Source organism: Eublepharis macularius, chromosome 11 (assembly GCF_028583425.1).
Source record: "Eublepharis macularius isolate TG4126 chromosome 11, MPM_Emac_v1.0, whole genome shotgun sequence".
Lineage (NCBI taxonomy): Eukaryota > Metazoa > Chordata > Lepidosauria > Squamata > Eublepharidae > Eublepharis > Eublepharis macularius.
The window spans coordinates 74,654,462-74,680,489 of NC_072800.1; the positions used below are offsets into that span (position 1 = coordinate 74,654,462).

Below are 26,028 nucleotides of genomic sequence, written 5' to 3' on the forward strand. Positions count from 1 at the left end.
CGCGCGCACGCCACAGACTGTGTGATGACGTCATCATGCAATGACATCATCACGCAGCACAGGATAGCTGGGGCGGCATGCGGAAGCTGCTCCGTGCTCCGCACGCCACCCCAGCAGCAGCCTGACGGCTTCTGCGCCCGGCTGGGACGTGTGGCGGCGGCAGCAGTGGCAACACGGGGCTGGCTGGCTGCAGCAGTAGCTGCAGCCCAGTCACACCAGCTCCGCTGCGCGTGCCTCCGCCCCCCGACACCCCCTCCGGCGCCCTTCCAGTGCCCTCGCGCCCTAGGCCACCGCCCACCTGGCCTCAATGGGCGTGCCGGCCCTGCCTACTTACCTGGCTGGCAGGGGAAATGTGTCTCCCGGGGCACGCTCCTAGGTGGCACGGCACATTCTGCAGTGGCCCAATTTGGGCCTGAATCGAGCCAAATTGGGCTACTGCGGAGTGCAGTAGTACTCCTGCGCTCCGCAGTGGCCCGAATTGGGCTGAATCCAGGCTGATTTGGGCCCAAACGAGCCCAATTTGGCTCCCTACAGAGTGCTGGAGTGCTCCCAATGTGGTATGTGGCCTGAGTGATGACATCACTTCCCAGAAGTGATGTTATCATGTTGGTAGGGAGCACGCTCAGAGCACGCAAGAGAGAAGGACACCAAAAAGGTAGGTGCTGGGCCTCCAACCTCCCACCCGGGGGTAGGGGGGCCTGGCAATCCTAGCTCAGCTTGAGATAGAATTGACTTCTGTTATGTGCAGTTCAAGCCTTTGCCCTGTTGCTGTTTCATTCTGTTCCCATAGAAATGAACATGCTTCTTGGGGGAACTCCAAGCCTGTTAAAGAAAACCACAATCTGTGGCCCAACGCAGTTAGGCACCCTTTATCAATTCTTGTTTTATCCATTTAAAACTCATTAATTAGCCAAATCAATTTGCTTAACCTATAATGCCTACAGTGGTGGTAAAAATGACACAGGGGTGGATATGCATCCTGAGGTGCTAAAACCACTTGTACTAATAAGCTAATTAGCAATAGCTAAGATCTGCACTGAATGGACACACACTTCAGACTCCCCATTGACTTGGTGCATCAAATATTACAATGATACCAGAACAACAACGGCTGCAAGGATATCCTTGATGGTATTGTTTTATTTATATGGCTACGTTTTTATTCATGTTCGCCTGGAGAGAAGAACATGCCATTCTGTTTTGAGCCAAATAATGTTCTTCACATCTCTCCTTCCTAACCTCATGAAAGGCAGATGAAAAGAAAATAATTCTCAAAAGTTGGCATGAAATGAATATTTCTTATAGAACACAAATTATTTTGGGTGGATGGATGGAAAAGAACAGGATCCAAATCATACTATAAGAGTATCTGTTGGCCAAATTTGGTTGTCAGTCACCTGATTTTCTTAACCTTCTGTATGACCCTTCCATAGCCTCCGTATTGTATAACCATACATAAACCTAATTTGCAATATATCAATATTTCCAAGAGCCTCTGATGGATAAAACTATGATTATGAAAATGGTGTAGAATGTGTGCAAAGTTTGGAAATGTTAACACACACACACACACGCACACGCACACACACACACACACACACAGAGTTCCAGTGTGTATAGGAGCTTTGTCTTTAACTTATATGTTGGTGATATGGCAGAAATAGAGATACCCCAACATGTGCACAACTAAGGAAACCCCCTACTTCTGCAGGATCTCCATCCTTCATTGGATCCCTGGCGAGCTCTGATTTGGGCTTTCAACATTTATGATTTGAAAATCTTCAAACAGATCAATCATTATTCAACAAGATCAACCCAAAGTTACACAATTTCTGAGCCACGTTCTTAAGGTAATGTTTCTTGCCTAGATTTTTTTTGGAAATGTCCTTAAGATTTTAATAAAGAGTGCCCCTATCCATTACAGTTATTGGACAAGACTGCCTTTAGGACAGGAGTTTATTAGTTATTGGCAGAGCACATATAAGCTAAGGCAGAAAGTGCCAGCTCTCCCACAGCCAGCAAGTGGAGATGCCGCCAACAGAATCATTGCACAGTGATCCAGGGGTGGACATTTGCCCGCTATGAACTAGACACACAATCACACCACCCCCAACAGGCATTGGAAACTGTGACCTAGGCAAAAGACTTTTTAAACACACAGTCCAAATTCCATCTCTCTGCTCCTATAGCCCCTTCTCTTTAATCATAAAGAAACTTATAGATCTGTTGTCCCTTCAAAGTTCACATGGCTCTGTGGATAGATGATTGCTTTCTTATTCTGAACCGGGAGAAAAGTGTTGGTTTTCATATTGTGGATTTGAGGGACTTTTCTGGATTTAAAGCTTTATGTCCATCTAAGCCATTGCCCCCTCCCCTCCCCATGCCACAAACTAGTTCCCTCAGGCTAATGCACCAGTTTTAACAATAGACTACACAAAGGTGCAATTTTTTTTTCACAGTCATAGTTCTAGCCCAGAGCATTTAGAAAAACCAGAATAGCATTTAAGAATGTGGTTTATGTATTCTCCTACAAGCACACAGTTAAAACCACCGTTGTTTTTAACATCTTTTGGTCTTTACTACATCTGGATGCATTTGGGGGAGAGCACCTCTATGATTTTACGCTAATACTCTGAAGCCATAGATGTTGCTGAAGAGATGGGCTTTTATTGTTCCTCAGCACAGGAATTATTGTTCACTCTCAAAATGGATGAGGTCATTGTTTTATCCTTTCCAAGCACAGTGATCTTACACAGACTGGAATACACAAGGAGATTTTTAAAAATCCAAGGTACATTGGACTTATTTTTCTGAATGTCTGTCTCTGTAAAATGGCAGAAGTCTGCAGGCATGGGCACGCACACACATGGAGAAAACGCTAACTGTAGCTTTTACCCAAGAACAGATCTTCCAACAAAAGCAACAATAAATCTTGGGATTAAAATTAATACATTAAATAGAATTACTGTCACTTTAAACTCATTTGCATGATCAGCCCAATAGGAGAGTGATCCCAATTGTCTGGAGGGGGAAAAAGAGAAGAAGAAGAAAGAAAGGAAAGGTCAGCATTCTGACCCACAATTTAGGAAATTATTCAATTCCTGAGGTAATCATCCTGTCATCTAAATAATTTCCCACTCACTCATTGCATGAAGCTATAATACGAACCATGGTTGCCTGTCTAAAGTTGCTATGGTGTTTAGATAGACAACATTTGGCCCACACGACCTTCAGTAGTTAAGTTCTCAAGTCCCAGCGAGGGCATGTTTTTCTCAGACAGTTTCCCCAAGATCCCCAAACCCATGTCACTCCAAGACTAAACAGAAGGCCCTCTGCGTATTGAAGAAGCACTAACCCTCTCCATGAAAAAGAAAAGGGATTCTGAATTCCTTTCTCATATTTAATGAAAAATGGGCAGTCACTGAACAAATAAAACAAATTGAGAATTCACTAAGTTCAGGAATGAGTCGATGTATTAAAAGAAAGTCTGGAATGAACCCTATATATTTTTCCAGAAGTATTTTAGACTATGTTCACTAGCATTTTTAAGGCTGAATTTTCAGATCAATCAAGAACTCAAAACTGAAAAGAGATGAGATTAAAATTTATTACATCTTCTCTCTTAAATTAACAAATATGGTATGCATATTTACAAAACATGATGCATACCTGAGTGACTGGCCAACAGTGTGGCACATGAGAGCAGGGCTTTTTTTCAGCAGGAACGCAGGGGAACGGAGTTCTGGAACCTCTTGAAAATGGTCACATGGCTGGTGTGAGGGCAATCTCAACTCCCCTCTGTCTGGAGATCAGGGGGCGGGGCCACCAGTCATGTGACCATTTTCTCCGAGGGCAACCCACTCAGTTCCACCACCTCTTTTCCCAGACAAAAAGCCCTGCATGAGAGTAAATACATATAACTGTAAAGCAATTCATATTGGGACAAAATACTCCCAGTTTTACATATACACTATAATGGATGCACCATTAGCCAGCTATCTGGCCTGCCCTTTCAGTATGCCAACCTTCTACTGTTGGGCCACCCCTCTAGAAAACAATCTCCTGGCCCCTGATTTCACTGAACAGAAACAGCCACAGCGTCTCAAGTTATATGTTCATTCTATACTATTATGACAATACACACAATGAAATGCCTGAGGGTGACTGACCAGAAAAGCGTCATTGGGATTGTGGCAGACAGCTTAATGAAAATGTTGTTCTAGTGGAAAAGACAAATTCTGTGCTAGAGATATGATAATATTTTTATATTTTATTTCAAAATTTACACAAAGAGTCTTAGTCTTTTCACTAATGCCTAAATAAACCCCATGAACCCTAAGGTCAGATAGGACAGACACACCTTCAGATTAGCTTTGATGCCTTCATCCAAGTTGCAGAAAGTTCTGTTAGTGAACTGACCAGGGATAAAACATTTCATATGTCTAGAATCATACTTCAGGCGTTCAAATATTGATGTGACCCAGCTATGCTTTGTCATGGGGCAATCAATACCCTAAAGGCCATGGACAGATGGCAAGGCATGATATTAAATGAAATTAGGAATGTTGGGGGCACCAATGAAGATAGGAAGGGTCAGGACGGGAGTTTAAAGGTCATCCAGGAATTGGAATCTAAATTGCACTATTGTTTCCAGGGATTAAGGATAAGAGCCAAAGGAGTTGCACTGAGCTAACACGAAAGAACTTTACACAGATAGTAACCCTGTAGGTAAACACTCACCCATGGTTGTTCAAAACTGTAGGTACGTCTCCGATCTTCTACATCCTCATCTTGCTTCGCCTGTTGAAATTCCTGTCGTAGACGCTGTATCCGGTCATGATTGCTGGGAGTTGATCGGTTGCTAAAAGAGGCAAAAGAAGGAGGAGAAGTTAATATATTTTTTAAAAAATGTCTCCATCTTAAGTCAGAGAGCAAATACAGTTTTTCTCAAGGAATTGAGAACAGAGAGGAACTTCTGCAAAGATGGGGTTTCTTCGACATTTCAGAAAAATCCATGGTTAGTTACAGGAAAATCTGTTTTCTGTTCGGTTGAGCATGTATGCTATAGACACCATACTTTATTTATTGCCTTTCTACTTTATGGCAATCAAGACAGCTTACAATGTAAAAAAAAGGCAATAATAAATGTACATTAAAAACCTAGAATTTAAAACCACAGTATGAGACTTCAAGTAAAAAAACCCAAAATCAATCAAAAGCAGTCCTAAATAAAACTGTCTTCAACTGCCTTCTAAAAATTGACAGTGGGGGAGCCACATACCACCCTGGGGAGGCTGTTCTATAACTATAGGACTGCCATTAAAAAGGCCCTCTCTGTTGTAGCTACCGAACGAACTTCATCAGTTGATTGGACAATCATGAGGGTCTCTCCCTGTGATCTTAATTTCCAAACAGCAATATATATCGGAGAAGAAAGGTTTTCAGATATCCAAGTCCCAATCCATGTTGGGCTTTAAAGGACAAAATCAATATTTATAATTGGGCGTGGGAGCAGACTGGTAACCAGGGTAATTGCTATAGTATTGGGGTTATATGCTCCCAATCGCTGGACCTGACCAGCAGTCTAGCCACAGCATTCTGTACTAGCTGCAGCTTCTGAACACTCTTTGAAGGAAGCCACAGCATACACACAGGCCAACTTCAAATTGTCTACAACACCTTCGTCCAAGATTCAGAACGTCCTGTTAATCAATTGACTGGGGATAAAATATGTTATATGGTTAGAAGGATACTTTAAGTCACCACCTTCACAGGGGCACACATGATAGACTTAAGTCTATCTAGCATCCATGGCCATCATGGGAGGCACAGACAAGGCAGACGTTAAACAGGTCTAAACAGAATAATATTTTATGCCTGGCCTACAGTGGGCCAGGAGCCTCTGAAAACTCCTTGAATGGCATTCCATTTCCAACTTATCAGGAAAAAAGTTAATCTGCTCTGATCTTGGCCAACTCTGATCTGATAAGTGAATTTGTCTAAAGTGACAGGGCTTTACATTTTTAATACTAAAATCAGTAATTTTCCATTCAAATTGGTAGTTTGCTGTAAAGTGACACTGTGAACGTTGTCAGCAATCATTTTTGCTCTTCTGCTTAACAAAACCTAGATTAAAGGTAATCAAGGGTATTTCAGAATAAGAAAAAGGCAATATAATATTAAACACAGGTTTGTGTGTTACAGCTTTCTCTGCCAGAGACCATTTTACTCCAACCCACATTTTGGCTTTTATCACATGGTAAGCTATTTATGTGCAGCAGCTCACCATGCAGATCAAGCAAAGTTTAACACATAACAGAAGAAAATGAGAAACAATTATTTGAAATGATGTGGTGAAATTTTCTGGATATTGATTGTGCCAGGCATGGCCTGGTAACCAGTGAAGGACTGAAGGGCAGCCATCAGTGATGGTGTGCTGTCACTTTTGGGAAAAAGTGATACAATTTCTCTCTAGGAATCCCTAGAGTTTCCAGTGAATCCTAGAGAGGCATACCATCATGTCTGGGTTTTCCTGGACATGATGTCATCCAACTGGACTGATAGCCATTTTAATTTTTTTTCCTACTGGCACTTTGAGTGGTGGTATGAAATGAAAGCTGGGGTAGGAGTTCCCCTGCCCACTCTGGGGGGCTGGCAACCCTGATGGCGAGGAAGAATGAAATGGGTAATACTGACGCCAGATGAGTAAGACCTGGGCTGACTATCTGTCCCTCCCTTTCTGTCTGGGTATGACCAAAGGTGTAAACCAAAGGGCTCTTGGCCCTTAGGCTGTTACTTATGGACTATAGCTCTGTGAGTACCATGCCAGAGGAACCATCATGAACTTGAGCAGTCCTTCTGGATATTTACCTACTGGAAGTTAGTGTTGGAGGATTGTTAAGGGGTATATGCTTTTGTGCATTGTATTTTATGTTCATTTCATTTTGTAAGCCACTTTGAGTACCCAGTGTTGAAGAAAAGTGGGCTAAAAATATTCTTTATAAATAAGAATAATTCACCGTGGCCAATATGTGCACTGATTTAAAATGGCCATTTCATGGAGGTTGTAAACTGGCCCTTATCCAAGTGGCATATGCTTCAATTTGTTATTAACAGGGCTAAAAATATTTAAAAATGGGAGAATTTAACATTTTAGATTTTTAGAAAGTAGTAAGAGATTTTTTAAAAAAGATCTTTAGCAAATTATTCCACTTCTTGCTGAGGTTGGAGCTTAAGTCCCACTGGGCTCATAGCAAAAATCTGGATATGGCACAACTGGATTATTCTTTCCAGTCAATAGGTTCCTGCCACCCTTTAGGTCTGTTTCTGACAAGTCCTTTGAACTTATCATCCTGATAATATTAAAAGGTTAATGGACATGTGGAACATTTTACCATGTGAAACCTACTACAGTGCTTGTTGAGCATATAAAGCTGAAAGAAAGATACTAACATGGCCATCCAATGCACCTTTTCTTGGAAATGATCCATTTAACTCAATGGGAATTAGTTAACCTGCAGAAGATACCACTCTAAAAATCTGCAGAATCCTCACTACAGTGCTAACTAGCTTTACTTTACTTTCCAGAGCACTCATGTGACTGCTTTTTGCGAGGTAAACATTACGTCAACATCGCAAAATTATGCAAAGCCCAAAACTTTCTATTGTGACTATTGCAAGGAGACCCAAGGCTAGCTTTATGGTTTGGGGGGAAAGCTCTCAGAACTCTACCAAGATCTGCCTTTCCCTTGCTGTATGGGTGCTATCCCCATCGGCTCCTGATTTCCAAAATTAAAAATACTCTAGTGTTGGCCCTTCCTTGCTTTGTAGGCTAAAGGCCAACCAGTATGATCCCCAGGAATAGTTATTGTCAGGTTCTGCCAGGTAGATCTCAGTAACTTCACTGCATGAGTCCAAAACTGCATGAGTTAAAGCTTTTTTGATAACCTACTAGTTCAGCAATCCATTACAGGGTCATTGCCAGGAATGAAATTCTACACCAAGCCACAAGCCTATATTGAAATTTAAGTACAGCCCAGTTCCCTCTAGCTACAGTGTATTTAAGGCAAAAGCGGCTATGCAGGAAAGTTCAGAAGTTCCAAGGTTATGTATCCATGACAACAGTTCTTCTTCCCAGGCTGAACACTGAAGGTAGGCAGATAAGATGGAGACAGATAAGCACAGGAGGACCCCACCTCCTCCGCTTTCACAGTACTGACACAGGTGTCAGTCCCTGGCAGGTAGATCCCTCAAGCCCATCTGTAGTGAACACACATTGGTTCCATAAGAAGTAGCTTTATTAGAATCCATTCAGTTCAGGTCTGTACTCCATCACAGAGTTTGACAGAAGTGGCAATTCAAAATCGGGCAATCTCTGTAATACTTCATTTTCCCGCACTTCAAACAACAGTTAAGAGTTTTGGTGTGCAAGCTTACACAAGTTCTGTGAGAATCAACTTAGTTATGACTATGAATCAGATAGACAACAACCTTTTCCCAGCATCTGGGGAGAGTAGCTGAAACTGGCATTTAGATACTTCAAGGTTACAGCTAGCCGAGACTCGCATATTTCTCTAAGATAAGGGCCCTTGCTTGGGTTCTCCGTAACATCTGCACTACAGTTATGCAGGAAGAGAGAGAGAGCATATTAATTAATACACATTAATATAGTAGCATGACCTTAGCATAATATTAGCAGTAGTAAACAATAATTGCCAGCAACACAATCATGGCATGTATGCAGACAGACAGACATGACACAGGAGATGGCTGCAGCTGTTTCTAACCTAAAAGCACAATGTCCATTAGAGTCCAGTCCATGGCCCAGGCCTTTACACACCAATCCAGGGGGTTGTCTCTCCTGAGGTATGGCAGGGGATGCTAAGACTCTGACAGTTATCTAAAGCTTTCTCATAACCAGTACTAATGGGAAAACAACAAGAAAATATTGTTTGGATTTTAATTCAAGCTTTCAAAAACATGCTACTTCCGTTTCTCTCCATGTGCTACATCTTCATCGTTGATTGTAAGATGCTGCATTTTCAGAACTCTTGACAAAACTCCTATTCTAGATCTCAATGCTTATTTCACTGTTTAATTTTGACCCTACAAACTCAAATTTGAAGTGCAGGTGACACAGAAAGCAATGCACAAACAGAATCTTAAGCACGAACAGTAATCAGAACTGTAGACACCAAAATATATCAAATAATAGCAGGGAAAAATATTTCTATGGTGAAAGGAATACTCATTTAACATGCCTTATAGATATTGACTCCAAAAATTCAACATAAGTTGTACAAAATGGCATGTATCGGAATTATGGAGTTAAGGCACTGATTCCCATCTTTGATGAACATGAGATAAAATAAGAGTTATTACATGATCAATGAACCCGTTAGCTGAATTCTTGTTCAGTAATGTGCTACTTGCAATCCTACATGCTTGAACACAACCTATCACACACATCTTATGGCTTTCTGGCTGTTTGATAATGCACATTTTTGCAGCAATCAGGTTTGGTTCCTCTGCTGGGCTACCATTCATCACTAGTGTTACTGGCTGGCTCCCCTCCTTGCCATGGCCCTCCCCTCGCGAACTCCCTAAAATTCCAGAGACCTGTGGAATCAGAGAATCAGAAGGACTCCATCTTGTACCAAACCAGAGAATCATGACCAGGCCTACATCCAATTAAGATGCATCCTTGGATGACACAACTAGCTTCCCATGGGAAAGTTGTCATGTGCCCCATTCAGCACTTTGGTCTGTATGACTCTCTGGGATCATCACATAGGCCGTGGTGAACGATCACTCGTGATTCTGCCATATTCAAAAATATCTATTACAATATAGACCTGCCCTGTAACCTAATCAAGCCATTTCTCGGGGTAATAACTTCATCTACTGCTTTATTGGCAGGAGTGCATATTCATTACCCTGAATTAGAGTTTCCTGTCACTGTCAGAAGCTGAGAGTATTTAAGGACCTGCTCTAAGCTGGTATTTTAGCCTCAGCCCTTCCTATTTCCTGGACTGTCCCTCTGCTGCTTCGATTCTTGAAGATTTGGCTCTCATCTTTTTAAGGTCCAGTTCTACTGGGGGCATGTGATAGTTCTCAGCCCTGCTATCTGTTACAATGTCCCTTTGCTACTGCTTACAACTTATCTGTATCTACTTTTGGATCTCCCATAATAAAAGTGTCTTCCTTTACTCTGCATTGTTTGATTGCAGAAATATATATGTTATTCCTCTATAGCCCCTGCCCCAACCCTACGCAGTGTATTCAATACAAACCAGGACTACACTACTGTGCTGGATACTAGAACAGTTTTACTGCTAGGTGATGGGACAACTTGCACCAGGTTTGCGGTTGCACTTACATGGCGTTAAACGTGCCCTCAGCAATTTCATGAATGCTACTTACAACATATGAAATCTCCAGCCAGGGCTGGAAAAATGCAACGTAAGCAAAGCTCATGTAGGCTAGAGCTGTCACATATTTTCAGTAACAAGAAGCTACAGCAATGCCCGTTAAGAGTCTCAGATCGTTAAGCAGTATCTCACTATGATGTCATGCTCTGAAGTACAGAGTTGTAATCCTTTCAGAATGGACAGATTGTCAGCTTGATAAAGTGGATACAAGCAAGCTACTGAACAGGGATGACTAAAGCTTTGGAGAGAAAAAAACATTATTGGTCTCAGCGAGGCTGGGAAAGGGAGCCCTACCAATAAAGCCAAGCAATAACATGACCACAAAAGCAAACACACACTTGTCCAACTTGGAATTTGTCTACATGTGTGTGCATGTGTGGGGAGCTGTGCAACCTATCCAGCGGTATAAGTCTAAAGACATGAATGTCATAATTGGGTCCTCAATCACTGCAAACGAGTGAGTGAACGTGCCAAATTGTTGTGTTAATTAAATCCCCCTATGCTCAGATGGCACTCTGGGATCTTCAAACTTATATTACTTTTTTAAAAAAAGAGTTGTGTCAGACGTCCTTGTGGCCACAGGTGGAACGGAAGGGAAACAAAGCCTGTCTGAGTCAATTTTTAAAAGACTGCCTCATGGACTATTAATGGCATCCTTGTATTTCTGGCAATGCATTAAGTCCGCTGAATGCAAGCATGCCAAATTTCAGAGTAAGCTGAGTGTACATTAAACTGGACCTCTCTTGTCATTGCTTGGGCAGGGTAAAATAGGTAAAGAGAATGCAGAGCAGCGTTAATCTACTGTAAAAGCTTTTGCTGGGTTAAATGGAACTCAGTTTTCCGTCTGCCCCAAACAGTGCTTAAATGCAGACGGGTCTCATTTGTGACCATGCAAACACACATTGTGGAAAACTGTTGAAATGCATTGTGACACTACAGAAAACATATCCAGAAACACCAGAGAATTACTTTTCATATAAAGAACACTCCATTGATCAGGTGAAATTTTAGCTTTACATGGTTTGGTGTGTTCAGCTTCCAAAATCTCGACGTGATTAGAAAACTACATAAGAGATAAGAATATCAACAATACTCAATACATGGCCTACCCTTTAATGTGTCATACATGAAAATGGGAACATGCTTGTGAGAAACCTATTCTAATCCCAATTATTGTTGCCCAAGCCCTTCTCTGCCTATCATCCATTACTGCAAGCTGTACCAGGTCTACTGTAATCATTGGCTCCACAGCCAGTCCTTCACTGATTTTAAAGCAAGTTTGGATTAAAGGTGTGCTAGAAAACATAATTACCTTGCAACGGATCAGCCCTTGAGGATAAGCATCACCAGTTGTAGGCATGTGAAATGGGAGGCTCCACACGGCATTAGTGCTCAGGCATGTGTGTTTATGTGCAAGAACACCAGGGACAGGATGTATGTGCACTCTGATCAACATTTAACTTGGAGAGACCAGGGGAAGGGGCATGAAACAACCAGCACAATGTATAATACAAACACTGTAATAAGGCACACCCCAATAAGGACTGAATAGGAAGGATGGTTTTGCTGGGACAGGTTCCAGTAAATAGAGACAGTCCCCAACGCTGGAAGCCATGGCTTCTCCAAGGAAATACCAAGGTCAGAGCTCTCTACTGTGACCAGCAGACTGCTCTATGAGGTCTCACGTCACCTACTACCACTATCCTTTTAACTGGAGATACTGGAACTCAAACCTGGGACCTTCTGTACACAAGGCAAATGCTCTACCACTGAGCCACACCCTGCCTCCAAAGTAAATAGGAAGATGGTGATGATTAGGGGTTTAAGGTGTTCAAGCAAGGCTATGTCCTTTACTGCTGTTTAATGAAATGTAAAACCCTATGAATAAAATCAAATATACAATTCAATAAACTGTAATATCATGATTTTATTCATAGGGTTTTACAGTTAGAATGATTTATAGTGCATATTGGGATCAGAGGTTGGTGAAAGAGGCCTGGAAGATAAATAAACTGACCATCACTTAAAGTTTGGATGGGTAGCCATGTTAGTCTGTCTGTAGCAGTAGAAAAGAGCAAGAGTCCAGTAGCACCTATAAGACTAACATAATTTGTGGTAGGGTATGAGCTTTCGTGAGTCACAGCTCACTTCTTTAGATACCCCTAGAATACGAATCCTTCTGTCTTTATATCTTGGAGAATAAAGTGACTTCAGATGACAAATGATAATAGCATATAAATGACAATAGCTGGTGAATGACAATAGCAGGCATGATTGGATTAGGTGGGATACGCAGAGGGGTAATAGGTACAGAGGAATCAACATTTGTAATGAGACAGGAAGCCTAGGTCTTGATTCAGTTCAGGTGGATGAACTGTCTGAAGCTTTGTTATCAGTCGCAAATTGCAGCCTCTCTTTCTCTGAAATTCCTCTGCAGCATAACTGTACTTTTAGATCGTCAACTGAATGTCCTGGCAGGGCCGTAGCGAGGATCACCAGCACCCAGGGGCAGCTCCAGGGCTGTCATCACCCTGTGACCACTCGTTCACGCATGCAAAGCATGTGCATGTGCACTCAGACTGCGTGATGACATCACTGTGCATGACATCATCATGCAGGGCACGCCGCCCCAGGAGCGCACCCACAGTTCCGTGTGCTCCCTGGCCAGCAGCTGCGAGCCAGCCACCCCATCAGCGTGGCAGGCAGCCGGGGCAGTCTGTGGGCAGCCTCCCAGCCCTCCTGCTCAGTTGCTCTGCACACCACCCTAGCCGCCTGCCGCGCCGATAGCTGCGCCTGGCCTGCAGCTGCTGCTCCCGGCTGGACAACTGAGCGGGAGGCATGGGAGGCCGCCTGCTCAGTTGCTCCGCACTGCCGCCGCCAGCACACACTCCTGGCCAGGCGCAGCAGCTGCAGGCCAGACACAGCAGCTGAGGGCCAGGCACAGCCCTCAGCATGGCAGGTGGCTGGGGCAGCATGCGGGCAGCCTCCCAACCCTCCTGCTCAGCCACCAGTGCTGCCACCGCCAGCTCTGCAGCGCATGCTCCTGGCCTGCAGCCACGTCCGGTGCCCCCTCTTTGTTGGCGCCAGGGGCAAGCGACCCCCCTGCCCCCTAGATCTGGCCCTGTGTCCTGGAAGGTTAAAATGTTCCCTCACTGGCTTTTGTATGTTGTGGTTTCTGATGTCAGACTTATATCCATTAATTCTTTGTCGAAGAGACTGGCCAGTTCATACAATGTAGAGGGTGGAATGACATTGCTGACATGTTATGGCATAAATCACATTAGAAGATGAGCAGGGAGTATGAACCTGAGGCAGTGTCGCTAAATTTTGGAGAGCAGAAAGTACTTGCTTTTGTTAAGCCAGTAAGAGGAAGCAATACATTTTCAACGAAGTGACATTACATTTAGAATTCAACTGAGCTAGAATGTTATTGCTCATGTTTTCCACTGAAACAATTTCAAATGAGTAAAAGATGGTAAGCTTTTATTATATATATATCAGTTGCTAATGTATAGATAAGAATCATTTCTTTACACAAGCTACATTTAATTTTATTAGCCCGTATCTCAGGAGTGGTATGTACAAGCCACAAGATTTGCAATAAATCCCCCATATGTTCAACAAGCACCTGAATTCAATTTGGCACCCAGTTGCAGGGTTCTCAATGTGTTGCTTCCAACTGATAATGCATGCAAAGTTAGTCTTCCTAACAAGGACAGCATCTTGAATGCTGAGCAGTAACACTTGCTTATTTGAATCTCCTTCTCCTTATTCTTTAGAGCCTACATTTACTGCCACTACACAGAAGCATAAAAAGTATTGGTTCATTAACCACTATTTGTAAGTCAAATGCAAAAATATCTCCTGTATGTTCTTTTCTTCCCAGAGCAAACCTTTTGGATCAACTTCACATGACAAATCTACCTAGACGGCCAAATTTGTATCACAAGGCAGATTTGGTGCCCAGAATATTCATCAGTTTGTTTGTGTGCACACATGAAATCAGCAGCTTGGGGCATTTTTTTCCCATTACTTTCCCTTCAGAACAGATTTGCCCATCCTCTGGTAAGGTGTGTAACTTTCCCCCAAAGTTATGCTAATTCCCCCAAGCCCACACTTCCTCCAGCTGATGAAATCCACTTCCCACTTTTGACATTCTGATTTGTTGTGTATTTCACACCAATTTCAATGTAGTCAATCATCCCAAATTAAAAACATACAGCTCTATTCTCTAGGTTAAAAAGGTGCTCTCCGAAGCTGTTAATACAGCGCTGGTTTTGGATGTGATAACTCACAGTCTGCTGGATGTTTTACTGGGAAGAGGGAGGTCACTCCATTGAGCTCTCCAAATGCTCATAACTAGCTTTCTCTCGGAGTTCCTATGTGGCCTTTTTGTAACAGGGCCATCATTTTACAACAGTGAAATCTGAGGAATGCACCCAAGACCCCCTTTTATTGCTATCATCATTCTTTCTTATTAGCCTGTCAGAGCTCACATGGGGGAAACAAAAAAAAAGTGTTTTACTCCTTGCAGGAGTTCTTTTTTTCCTGATAGTGAAAAAGTAAGCATCTGAGGACCCTAGAATAATTGTGAGAACACCGACACTCAACTACAAAGCTCTTTTAAAAATCCAAAATCTGACAGTGCCAGAATTCTTCAAGCGCAGAATATTCCAAGCTGTAACTATTGACAGTATCAGCTGCAGTTGCAATTAAGGTTTGCCTTCTGCTGAAATGAAGTAGTTTTAAAAGAATAAATTATGAACAAAAATATTTGTTCACAGAACAGCTGTTAAAACTACTGAAAAGAGCCGCCCTTGAAACAAGATTCAGAGCTCTTGATGGTGTGTAAGAAATGCAGGTGGTTGACCAGAGACAGAGGCAAAATGTCACTCTCTAAACAACGAAGGAAGCTTAAAAAGTGATGGCGTCTTCCCCAAATATAAACCCTGCTCAGTTCTAACCTTCAACTATGCATACAGGATGACCAGGCTACACATAATCCTCTCAATTCGCAAGTTCACCATTTCTTCTGAAATGGGCAATGGGTATATATTTCAGCTTCAAAACTCATGTACCAGACTCCAGGTTAAGCTGGGGACTGGTATGCATGTACCAAGGTGTAAAATCCATTAGTCTCCCCTTTCAGAAGACACTGCAATTAAGAGGATCATAGGTAGCACATTCATTACATACATATGGTCTCAAACTACTAAGAAAATAAGTACTGAAAAGGGCCATAACAGGAGTGTTCAACGTAGGGTTGCCATTCCCCCGCCAGGGGTGGGGGATCCCCAGATCCCACCCTTTCCCCCCGGGCCCACTTACTTGCCTGGTGGAGGGGGCGTGCTCCCTGAGGTATGCTCCCCGGGTGGCGCGGCACACCCCCGTGCCCCAAATCGTGCCCCAAAGCCAGCCCGTTTCGGGTAGAATCAGGCCCCGCAGTGGGCAATTCAGCCCCTCGGGAGCACAGGGAGAACCCTTCCACCTGTGTGGTAGCGGCGGCCACCGCCACTTCCAGAAGTGATGGTGCAGTGCACCCGGCGTGATGACATCACTTCCGGAAGTGACATCATCATGCTGGCTCTGGGGCGCGCACATGCTTCGTGCGCACTCGGAAGGTCTCCCCAGAACAGGGGAGAGGTAAGTGCCAGGTCCCAATCCTCCCACTAGGAGGATAGAGTAACCTGGCAACCTTTCCTCAATGTGGTGCCCGTAGGTGCTGTACTGCCCATGGACACCTTTCTTGGCACTTGCCAAGTGTTTTTTAGAAAGAGCTAGGTGGAGTTTTTGCCCAGTAGGGCTGCTGATTGGCTATGGAGATATTTAAAAAGTTTTTTTTAAGGCAGCCATTTTGTGATTGCGCAGGCTTCAAAAGGTTGGAGACCCCTGAGCAAAAAGTGTTCCAACACCTAATGATACAATACTCCTAATTACAGTTTATTTCTTTGGAAGGCTTTATAAAATGTGGGTCAATTCTCACTTTACAGAATATAAAAGATAGAAACTGAGGAGAACTGACAACTTGTATTTAGCTGTTATGCAGCAAGAGAACCCTAGGCCCAACCTATAAGTTCCATGATGTGTAAATCAGCCCTAGAAAACAAATGTTTTCACATTGTGAAATGTAACTGTACACACTTCTTTTGCAATACAAGAATCTGACTGAGAATAGTATAGACATACTTTAATAAAATAAGACCAATGGCAAGGGAGTTTGTTCCACAATCCTTTGCCACCCTGGATATGGCTGCCAAATGGTCTGTACAGCTGTAGCACTATTGGGGTGGGTGGGCTCCATAACGGGGTGGATCTCATGGGGGAAAACTAGGCCCATAAGATTGCACTGGGGCAACATAACCAAGAGAAGGTGGTTTTTTTTATTATTTCTGGACCTTAGTAGGTAAAACTATTTGGAATAATTTATGAAATGTTAACTTTATATAAAAAGCTGTCAGAAGGCATCATTTATACAAGCGTTTCTATAGCAGGAAGATTCCCTCAGCAATTCTACTGAGAGGTTCCTGTACATACGTGTCAAGGGACTGTGCTGAAAAAAGGAACTATACTCCAGCGATCTTGGGAACCGAAATTTTTCACAATCAGAATTTCTGTTGCCAGTGTTGGAATCATTCCCTTGGCTGTAACACTTCCACAATATATTTGTTCGGCAGAAGGAGGTGGGAATCTATCATTAAAGGAAAAGGAAATTATAGGAAAGGAATATTTGGCTCTGGTATGTCTGCAAACACAGCATCTACAAGAAACAGTGGGGGACTACATGGATTTGTAGCCTGAACCAACAGTTATGGCAGCACCTGCACCGCAATAGCTGAGGAATGGTGGAAAAGGAGACTCCAGATCCACCAGTCTTCCCCCCTGCTGCCCTAACCAGTCCAGATGATTAACACTCTTGCCAATATCAGTTTGTCTGTCAGACATGCCTTTTCAGCTTCAGAAACTGTAAGTAACTTTTCTCATGCAGCTGGGAGTCTCTGTGCAAAGAATCTAGCTTCCTTCCATGCATCTAAGGTTCTATTCAGGGCTTTTTTTCTGGGAAAACTCAGTGGTGGAACTCAGGACCGCACGATGAGGTCACTTTGGGTCAGCTGGAACAAGAAGGGAGTTTTTTAAAGTTTAAATCGCCCTCGGCAAAAATGGTCACATGGCTGGTGGCTCCGCCCCCTGATCTTTAGACAGAGGGGAGTTTAGATTGCAATCTAAACTCCCCTCTGTCTGGAGATCAGGGGGCGGGGCCACCAGCCATGTGACCATTTTTAAGAGGTGCCAGAACTCCATTCCACCGCGTTCCCGCTGAAAAAAAAGCCCTGGTTCTACTACCTATTCTCAGAACTATAACATCCTGCAACCAGAAAACTACAGTCCCATCACCCCTAGACAGTAAAGCAGGGTGCTTTACCTCCACTATATTTTCAGAACTATAATATACCGCAACCAGAAAACTACACCCCCCCTCCCCGGGAGTAAAGGTGCTTTAAGTCCTTATCACAAGGTGCTTTACCTCTAGTAGCACCCCGGTTTACCCAGTGAAATTAGCTAACAGAATGTCAAGAAATGAGGGGGGGGGGGAAAGAACCATTAATTTAGATTCATCTGAAAAATATATTAGACTCTCTTTGGGGGGCATTAGCTTTGATGATATAAAATGAAACTTCTGTGTTCAGTTGCAGTCTACCTCTGAACATCAGATGCTGGGGACACAGAAAGGCTATCAACATTGTGCTCTTTTTCAAGCTTCCGTACATTTGGCTGAAAGAGAATGCCGGGTTGGATGGCAACAGTGTTGTGTAGTGGCTAGAGTGTTGTAGCAGGATCACAAGACCTGGGTTCAAATTTACGCTCTACCATGAAGCTCTCTAGGTGATCTTAGGTCAGTCATTCTCTCTTATCCTAACCTTCTTCATAGGGTTGTTATAAGGATATAATGTATGTACACTTCCCAGAGTTTCTTGGTGGAAGGAGAGAAATGGATATAAAAATGATGGTTGGTCTGATTTATCAAGGACAGTCAGATGCTTCTGACAACTGCAAGGTGTGTAAGGAAAACTCATCAGTAAAATGTCCATGATCTCCTTGGCTTAGGTTCATTTGTATTTCAACCCTGATAACTACCCTAGCAGATACCATTAAATTTTCCATTGTTTTAAATGGTATAATTTGCTTTTTAGCTGCAAATAGAAAGAAATGAAAATAATTGTAATAAATACCACTTAACATGTCAAATGTCTTTGGGGGAATGGCAACATTATAACGATACAGACTTAAATTGATATCACTTTGTCTTTCTTTCAGTGGAACATCTCCCCCGACTTGTGTTGACAATTTTTCATTTTGACATCAAAATAGCATCTCCATGGATTTCAAATGGCGTATTGTTTTGACATCATGTTAAAATATATCCACATTGATACCATTTAATTTTGCCATCACGATATTGTTTTGATAAGGCTAGCATGGCGTTTTATTTTGTCATCAAAGTGTTACCTCTGAACTTCCTTATGCATTCTACTGACCCATAAATTAACATGTATATCTTTAGGCTCATTACAGAGATTGATGAAATAGAAATAATTGCCAGCAAAAGTACAAACTGCCACATTTTTCTGCTTTCCTTTCTTTAGACATTAATAATTGCACAAACCTGAAAAACACACACAATAGCTTTAGTCCCGCAGTAACTGCAAAAGAAAATCTAACACTGCTTTTAAGAACTTGCCCAAATGACTCCAGTTCTTAGTTCAATTTAGAAACTTCAGACATGAAACAAAGAATAAAATGTTTCTACAAACAGGAACTTTCTATCATTAAAACATATGAAATCCTGTTCTTTGCACTTTAATATATGCTAACCAGAAAGCATATAAAAACAAGAATTTCTGAACTGCAGGCATCCAATAAAAAAAAATTTACCACATATGTTCTGATTTGGAGAGGGGTTATAGCTCAGTGCTGAGAAACAGGCATGAAGTGCTAAAACACAAGTAAGGCAGGAGTCCAGTACCCGTTTGGACAAAGATATTTAATTCCTGGCTACTGACTGTATAGTACATTATAGAGACTGTCTTACCACCTGGATGAAGTACAAAGCATGAAGCCGAAGTTGGTTCTCAGTTCCTTATTTGCAGTTCCTAGTTTCTTATTTGCAAATCCAAACACAAATACTGAGGAAAATTGAAAAGCTCTCCACCCCAAAGTAAGGTTTACACCACCACATATCATATACCCCCATGTTCTGCCCTCCAAGTGGTCCTGCTCCAAAGCCCAGTCTTGCTAACTGCTCCAGAGTGGGGTGCCCTAGGACAAAAGTGCATGCAGCAACTGAGGGGAAGCAGCATCCACATTCTTGAGACTGTCCCCTAAAAGAGGACATGCGCTAATGGCCTGTCCCTAGACCTTTTCTGACACACCAAAATCACCTTTGAATCACACAGATGCAAAACACCCATTGTTCTACATCTAAACTTTGGACCAGCACCTCCCTCAGCATAATATTATTTCTTTTTCTCTGCAGAACACTTGGCTGTCTTGAAAGTAGTAAGTCCTTTTCATTTCTTAAAAATGAAAAGAACTAAATCCTTCACTTTTATGGGTTTTTAAATCTGATAATACCTGGTTCTGGTTAATTCAAGAAAATGCATCAGTCACCACAAGTTTGAAAAACTACAGTTTCCTTTTCCATCATCCAATTTGTTTTTCTTTGAATTGCTACAGTACCCCTTATTTACACCCATAGTGTGGCAATTAGAACACCTCAGTAGCAAAATAGTTATTTGGCCCTTTACCTCTTAATTACCAGTATATCACTAACATCATGGGTGGCGTACTGTATGGTATGAAAAAAACAAGAGAGTTGTGAGGTTACCATGGGCAAATCCACACGCCCTTGGCGCGTCCCAGTGTTGCGCTAAATGTTCGCTAAACACTCGGAAGTATAGCATCTGTCTAGAGCAATTTCAGAAATGGCGCTAGAAAGATGCTATACTTCCGGGTGTTTAGTGAACATTTAGCGCAACGCTGGGATGCTCTGAGGCCGTGTGGATTTGCCCCATCTCTTCTTCAATTCCACAGCAGTCCTACAAACTCTTTCCCTTGTACCTCCCAAACTGCAGTAGCCATTCCATTTACTCTGTACTCCATTACTTTTCCTGAAAGGCATCATTTACTCTGAGTAGTGTTTCCACATTCTTCTGTGATGCCTTTACCTCTTTTTTCAGTTGTGGGTAATGCTCCATGCTCATACACAAAAGATTGTCAATGGTGCCAGTGTTTGTAAGAACTATCTCCTGTTTAATTGAGCTGTCCCATTCCAAGGAGGACAACCGGATTTCCTACATTCTCCTTTGTGCAGAGACACAGGTGGTGCTCTATAATATTTGGGAAACTTCTTCATTGTCGATTTTGTGTGTTTGCTCCAAACTTCCACCAAAGTCAGTGGATGTGGTATATCTTTGATTTTTTTTCAGTGTTCTTTAAGAGCCTCCCATTTTTAAAATCTTTACTTGGATTGCTTTCCTGGAATATACCTAGTGCAGTCACGTGTAGTCTTCCCTGAATAGTATCCTTCATTATGTCAACAAATTCTGCCGGTCAGCAATAAAGTTTAGAATCTAGAATTTTATCCTTAACAATTCTGAACCAAATTTCAGCAACTGAATTACTGTCTCTGGTTTGGGGGCACTGTTTGGCCTGTAGCATAATCCCACTCCATAATGGCAGTGTCTGAATGTACTTTGACATGAATTTCTTCAGTTCATGGGGCTGAAGCAGATGCTGGGTTATAAAGCATTGTTCATTAACTTCAGGAATTAATTTGACAAATGGTGATTTCTGATAGATTCTGGTGGTATTTCTATGATGTCATATTTCAAATGAAGATCCTGTTGAGTTCAGTTTCATCTGGGAGGTGGTAACAAATTCGACTCAGATGGGTATTCACCAGGGCTTTTTTTCAGCAGGAACACAGTGGAACGGAGTTCCGGAACCTCTTGAAAATGGTCACATGGCTGGTGGCCCCACCCCCTGATCTCCAGACAGAGGGGAGTTTAGATTGCCCGTGGAGGGAAATCTACACTATCCTCTGTCTGGAGATCAGGGGGCGGGGCCACCAGCCATGTGACCATTTTCTCCAAGGGCAACCCACTGAGTTCCACCACCTCTTTTCCCAGAAAAAAAGCCCTGGTATTCACCTTCCAAAATGGCCCCAGAACACGGGGACTGAAATCTTCCACTAAGTCAGAGCGCACGGATGATGCTTTGCACGGCGTAATGACTCTCTTCATCCACTCCCCAAACCCATCAAGATCAGTATTTCAAATGATGTCATATGATTGCCAAGAGTTTTACATGCCAAAAAGACCAAAAAAAAATATCTCAGAAAGCATACCAACAACATTAGGCTGTACAGAGCAACATGTCTGCATCTTTAACTCTTGGCAACCACCAGTAAACCAAATATCACTTTTATGTCTCCATTATAATTGCACGTAACATTTTACAATCTGTCTTTTAAATTTAGAAGTTTTTACAAAACCCAGTTAAAAGTCACAACATAAACAAGTTCAAACCAATAATTGTTTTCCTTCTCAGTCAGAAACTAAAGACTGCTGGTGTTAGATTTCAAACCAGCTTGCGGAAACAATGTGTCTGACACCGGAGGAATGTTTTCTATGGGTTGGTTCTGCTGTATAAATAAGATCTGTGCACATTCATTGACATTTCCTACACCACCCTACATTAACACAGCAAAATGCTGGATGTGAGCTCAGAATGGAAGACGGAACTATTGTTAGTTTTGTTCTACTTCTCTATTCTGTGAATTTGTTCCCATTGATATTGTGGGACTCGGCTGCCTTTGCTACCACTGGCAAGTCATTTGCGTTGACTGTTTATTACCCACTGTGGAAGTGATTGATTGGTTACTGGAGCAATGCACCTGCTTTCTGGTCTCAGCATCCAGAAGCTTGTTGTAAGTGGAGGCCAAGGGCTGCATACCAAAGACAATACAGAAGCTCTTTCAGGGTGACCCCCATGTGTACCCTAAGAGGATCCAGGGAGGAGATATATCGAAACTTTTCTTAACTTGGATGAAAATATTTTTAGATGAAATCAGCAGGTTACTGATAAAAAGAAAGAAATATTAGATATGCAGACTGACGATAGGAGGAAAATGGAAAACGTTGGATACTCAGCAAAGTCCATTACATTAAAATAGAAAAGTACCTACTAGGAAAGAGAATTGAGTTATAAGTGTGAGAGGTAGGTGTGTCAAATAACAGACTGTCCCAGCCAATTGTTTCTGTGTTATTGCGTGTACAATTCAAACACACTCTAATGGTACCTCCTGAACATTTCAGAGACACCTATTGTCAACATAGTAAAGAGTCCAGTAGCACCTTTAATACTAACCAACTTTAGTGCAGCATAAGCTTTCGAGAACCACAGTTCTCTTTGTCAGATGCAAGCTGCATCTGACGAAGAGAACTGTGGTTCTCGAAAGCTTATGCTACAGTAAAGTTGGTTAGTCTTAAAGGTGCTACTGGACTCTACTATTTTGCTACTACAGACTGACATGGCTAACTACTCTGGATCTATTGTCAACATGTAAACAGGAAAATGTAATGGAAGTAAGATCAGAAATAAAAATCATTGGAGGATATTTCCATTATCAATCATTTTGTCTTTTCTTTATGAATTAGGCTGAGGGTGTAGTTTATACACACATAAAATGAGATGCTAAATTTATCTGTTGAATAATTCAAAAAAGTTCCCTGTAACATAGGAAACCAGATTTTAGGGAGAAGGCGTAGCTTGAACCTTTCTCCCTGATGCGATAGCTCTCTATAAGCAAGGAGTCAATTGGTTGGTTTAGGTAAAATTTCATAGTGTGGTTTGGTGATACCTGAATGAGCCTTATGCTCACATCTGCTTCCTTCCCCTCTCCAGGTGTCCTGCAGTTCACAGAACAACTTTCTTTTGAGTACCAACCACAACTCACCATTACAACTGAAATTACAAACCAGAAGCACACAACAAGAAAGGAAGTTGTCTGGAAGAACAAGAAGACCCATTCACATTATACAGAACTACCATTTGGCACTGTGTTTGAACTGAGCCGGTGTAGAAACACCCCACCCAAAGCCTTCTGATGTAAAGGAGGAATGGTTTTGGGAAACTGGGTATAAATTACATTTTTACCTGCTCTGCATGATTGTTATACTGTCATAGTGCTAAAAAAAAATCCATGCAAGCAAAGGGCATGCTTTGGTTTTGAATGTATGATAATAACCCTGAAGTATTAGGAAAGGCAACTTTCCCGAGATCCTTGATGATGGAGCATGTCACCAAAACAATATTTCTCTTTTCCTCCCTTTCTTGGTAAACTGAACAGGATTTTTCTAGGACTCACTGCATGTAATGTAACCCAAGCAGTGTATTTATTCTGCAGAGTACTCTACATTCTACCTATAAATGACCACTGATAAAATCTATGAAGTTTCAACATGGTTGCATAAGTCTTTCTTTGTGTTCAGATCTGATAAGAGCCTACAGAATTTCCTTCTCTCTCCAATCAGGCCAAAGTCATCATGTTCAACAGAAATTGCCTATGTTATCGTATTTGAGAAAGGCTAGCAAGGTTTATTTGAAACAATCCCCCGATCCCTCTTCATGAATAAAGTACAATGATACTTAATGTTTCCCATTTGTCAAGAGGGTATTCTATACATTGCTTTCTCATAGTAAAACAAACATCTGTATTAGAAGATCAAACATCCCATTGTATCCCTATTGGTGTTTATATCTAGTTACTCCTATCCTTCTCCTCCTGGCTTTATAAAGAATTTTCTTTTTAATGGACACTTAGTACCTCAAGTGCCGCTGAGTTAGAAACGTCCCTAAATATATTTTATAACCTCAGAAACAAAGGCAAGCTTTGGGAAGGAATGTTCAGGAGCCAAATTATCTTCCCATGTCAGTTATCGGCAATCCGCAACAGCCAAAGCAATTTCTGGTTCATTCTCATCCCCCAGATAGGGATGCAAAGCTATCTTCTCCATCTCTCAAAATGATATTTGCATAGCACTTTAGAGTGAAGCCCACACACACACTCTCTCAAATAATCCTTAGCTGGATTAATATAATTATCCCCATTTTGTAAGGATTTGAGCTTGCAAGTTGGACTGCCATACAGCCTCTCGGTGAATTCATGACAATGGCGAGAATTGAAGTGGGGACTTAGTTGGCTCACTGCTCATTCTCTTACCCACTAACAGTACACCAACTTTCTGAGTTAGGAGCTGGGAACTAAAAATGTCAATTATGTGAACCATGTCTATTATAAAGGACCCCCAATGACATGTCTTTATATGGCTCAATTACTGCCTCCCAATTCCAGTCACATTTCACCAACCTAGTCGCTCTTGGCCGATTACCTGCTGTTGATGTACAGCAAGCATAAAATAAGAAGAAAACAAAACTTAGAACATTTTAATTTAGAAACTCATAATGGCAGATCAGATTTATGCAAACTCTTTGGTGAATTGGCTCTTTCATTAGTGGCCTGTTTAATTCAAAATCATAGCCTTCTGCCGAAGATTAATTAAATATTAATCAAAGTCCAGAGCAGTATAAGCTCCTGTTCCATTAACCTAAATGTGACTCCATACCAAGCCATGGCTGCATCACTCGTTGTTTTTAAAGGAAGCTTTTAGTCTTTTTTTCTTTACGGTGGAGCGTGTACCAAAAGGAAGACATGCTATTTGCAATATGTGTTTTAAAGGTCATAATTTTTTCCCCTTTCTTCTTCTTTTTTCAATTAAAGCTGCTCTTTATCACAATTAAGCTTTCAAGAAACAATTAACTGAAGCCAAAACTTTTGTTCGTCGATACATTTAAAGGATGTACCCTCTTATTACCAATCTTGGCAGAGAGCTAATTGTGCAATGTTAAGGTTCACCTACTGGGATGTAAATTTTGGTTTGAGTTGACACTAAAAAGAAACATCAATTTATTAGGAGATAAAACTCATTCTGCAGTAATGGAACAGCTGTGTATAGAAATTTACTGCCGCTTAATGTTCTCACGCATAAAGCAATTAGAGTTTTCTGACAAACAGACTTGCTAAGTGTAATGGGTAGCGCCAAACCATATGCAGCAACGTATATAAGATTGATGCAGTTTATTTTATATGGTAATAGCCTAGTTTCCACAAACCCAAATGCAAGGATGCAACTATATAGGCTCCTCTGTTTTTGCAGATTTATGTGAAGGAAGGCCTCTCTCTCCTTCTCCTCTGGAGTCAGGAGATCTTTTCTGCACAGATTTGTGTACACGCTGGGAGTTCCTGTGCACAAATGAACTCCGTGATACAAAGAAAACAAAAGGATTCAGGTCCCACCAGTCGTTGCCATAATATTTATTGTTTAGCACAGCTGACTGGCTGTGGTTCAGCGCTAGAACACATATCTGAAGGCAGAAATTTCAATCCCTGGCATTTTAACAGACAGGACCTCCCAATAGGACCTCCCAGCCTGAGACCTTGGACAGCTGCTGGTAGTCACAGCAGGCAATGCTGAGAGAG

The 26,028-nt window shown here is 42.0% G+C and overlaps 1 protein-coding gene across 1 annotated transcript in view; it reads right to left on the reverse strand.

The window, feature by feature from the left end:
* PARD3 (par-3 family cell polarity regulator) overlaps positions 1 to 26,028 on the reverse strand; it is a 706,595-nt gene that overhangs the window by 13,497 nt on the left and 667,070 nt on the right. The window contains exon 23 of the mRNA XM_054991157.1: positions 4,741 to 4,861. Coding sequence (XP_054847132.1) covers positions 4,741 to 4,861 — 121 coding nt within the window. The remainder of the gene's footprint in view (positions 1 to 4,740; positions 4,862 to 26,028) is intronic.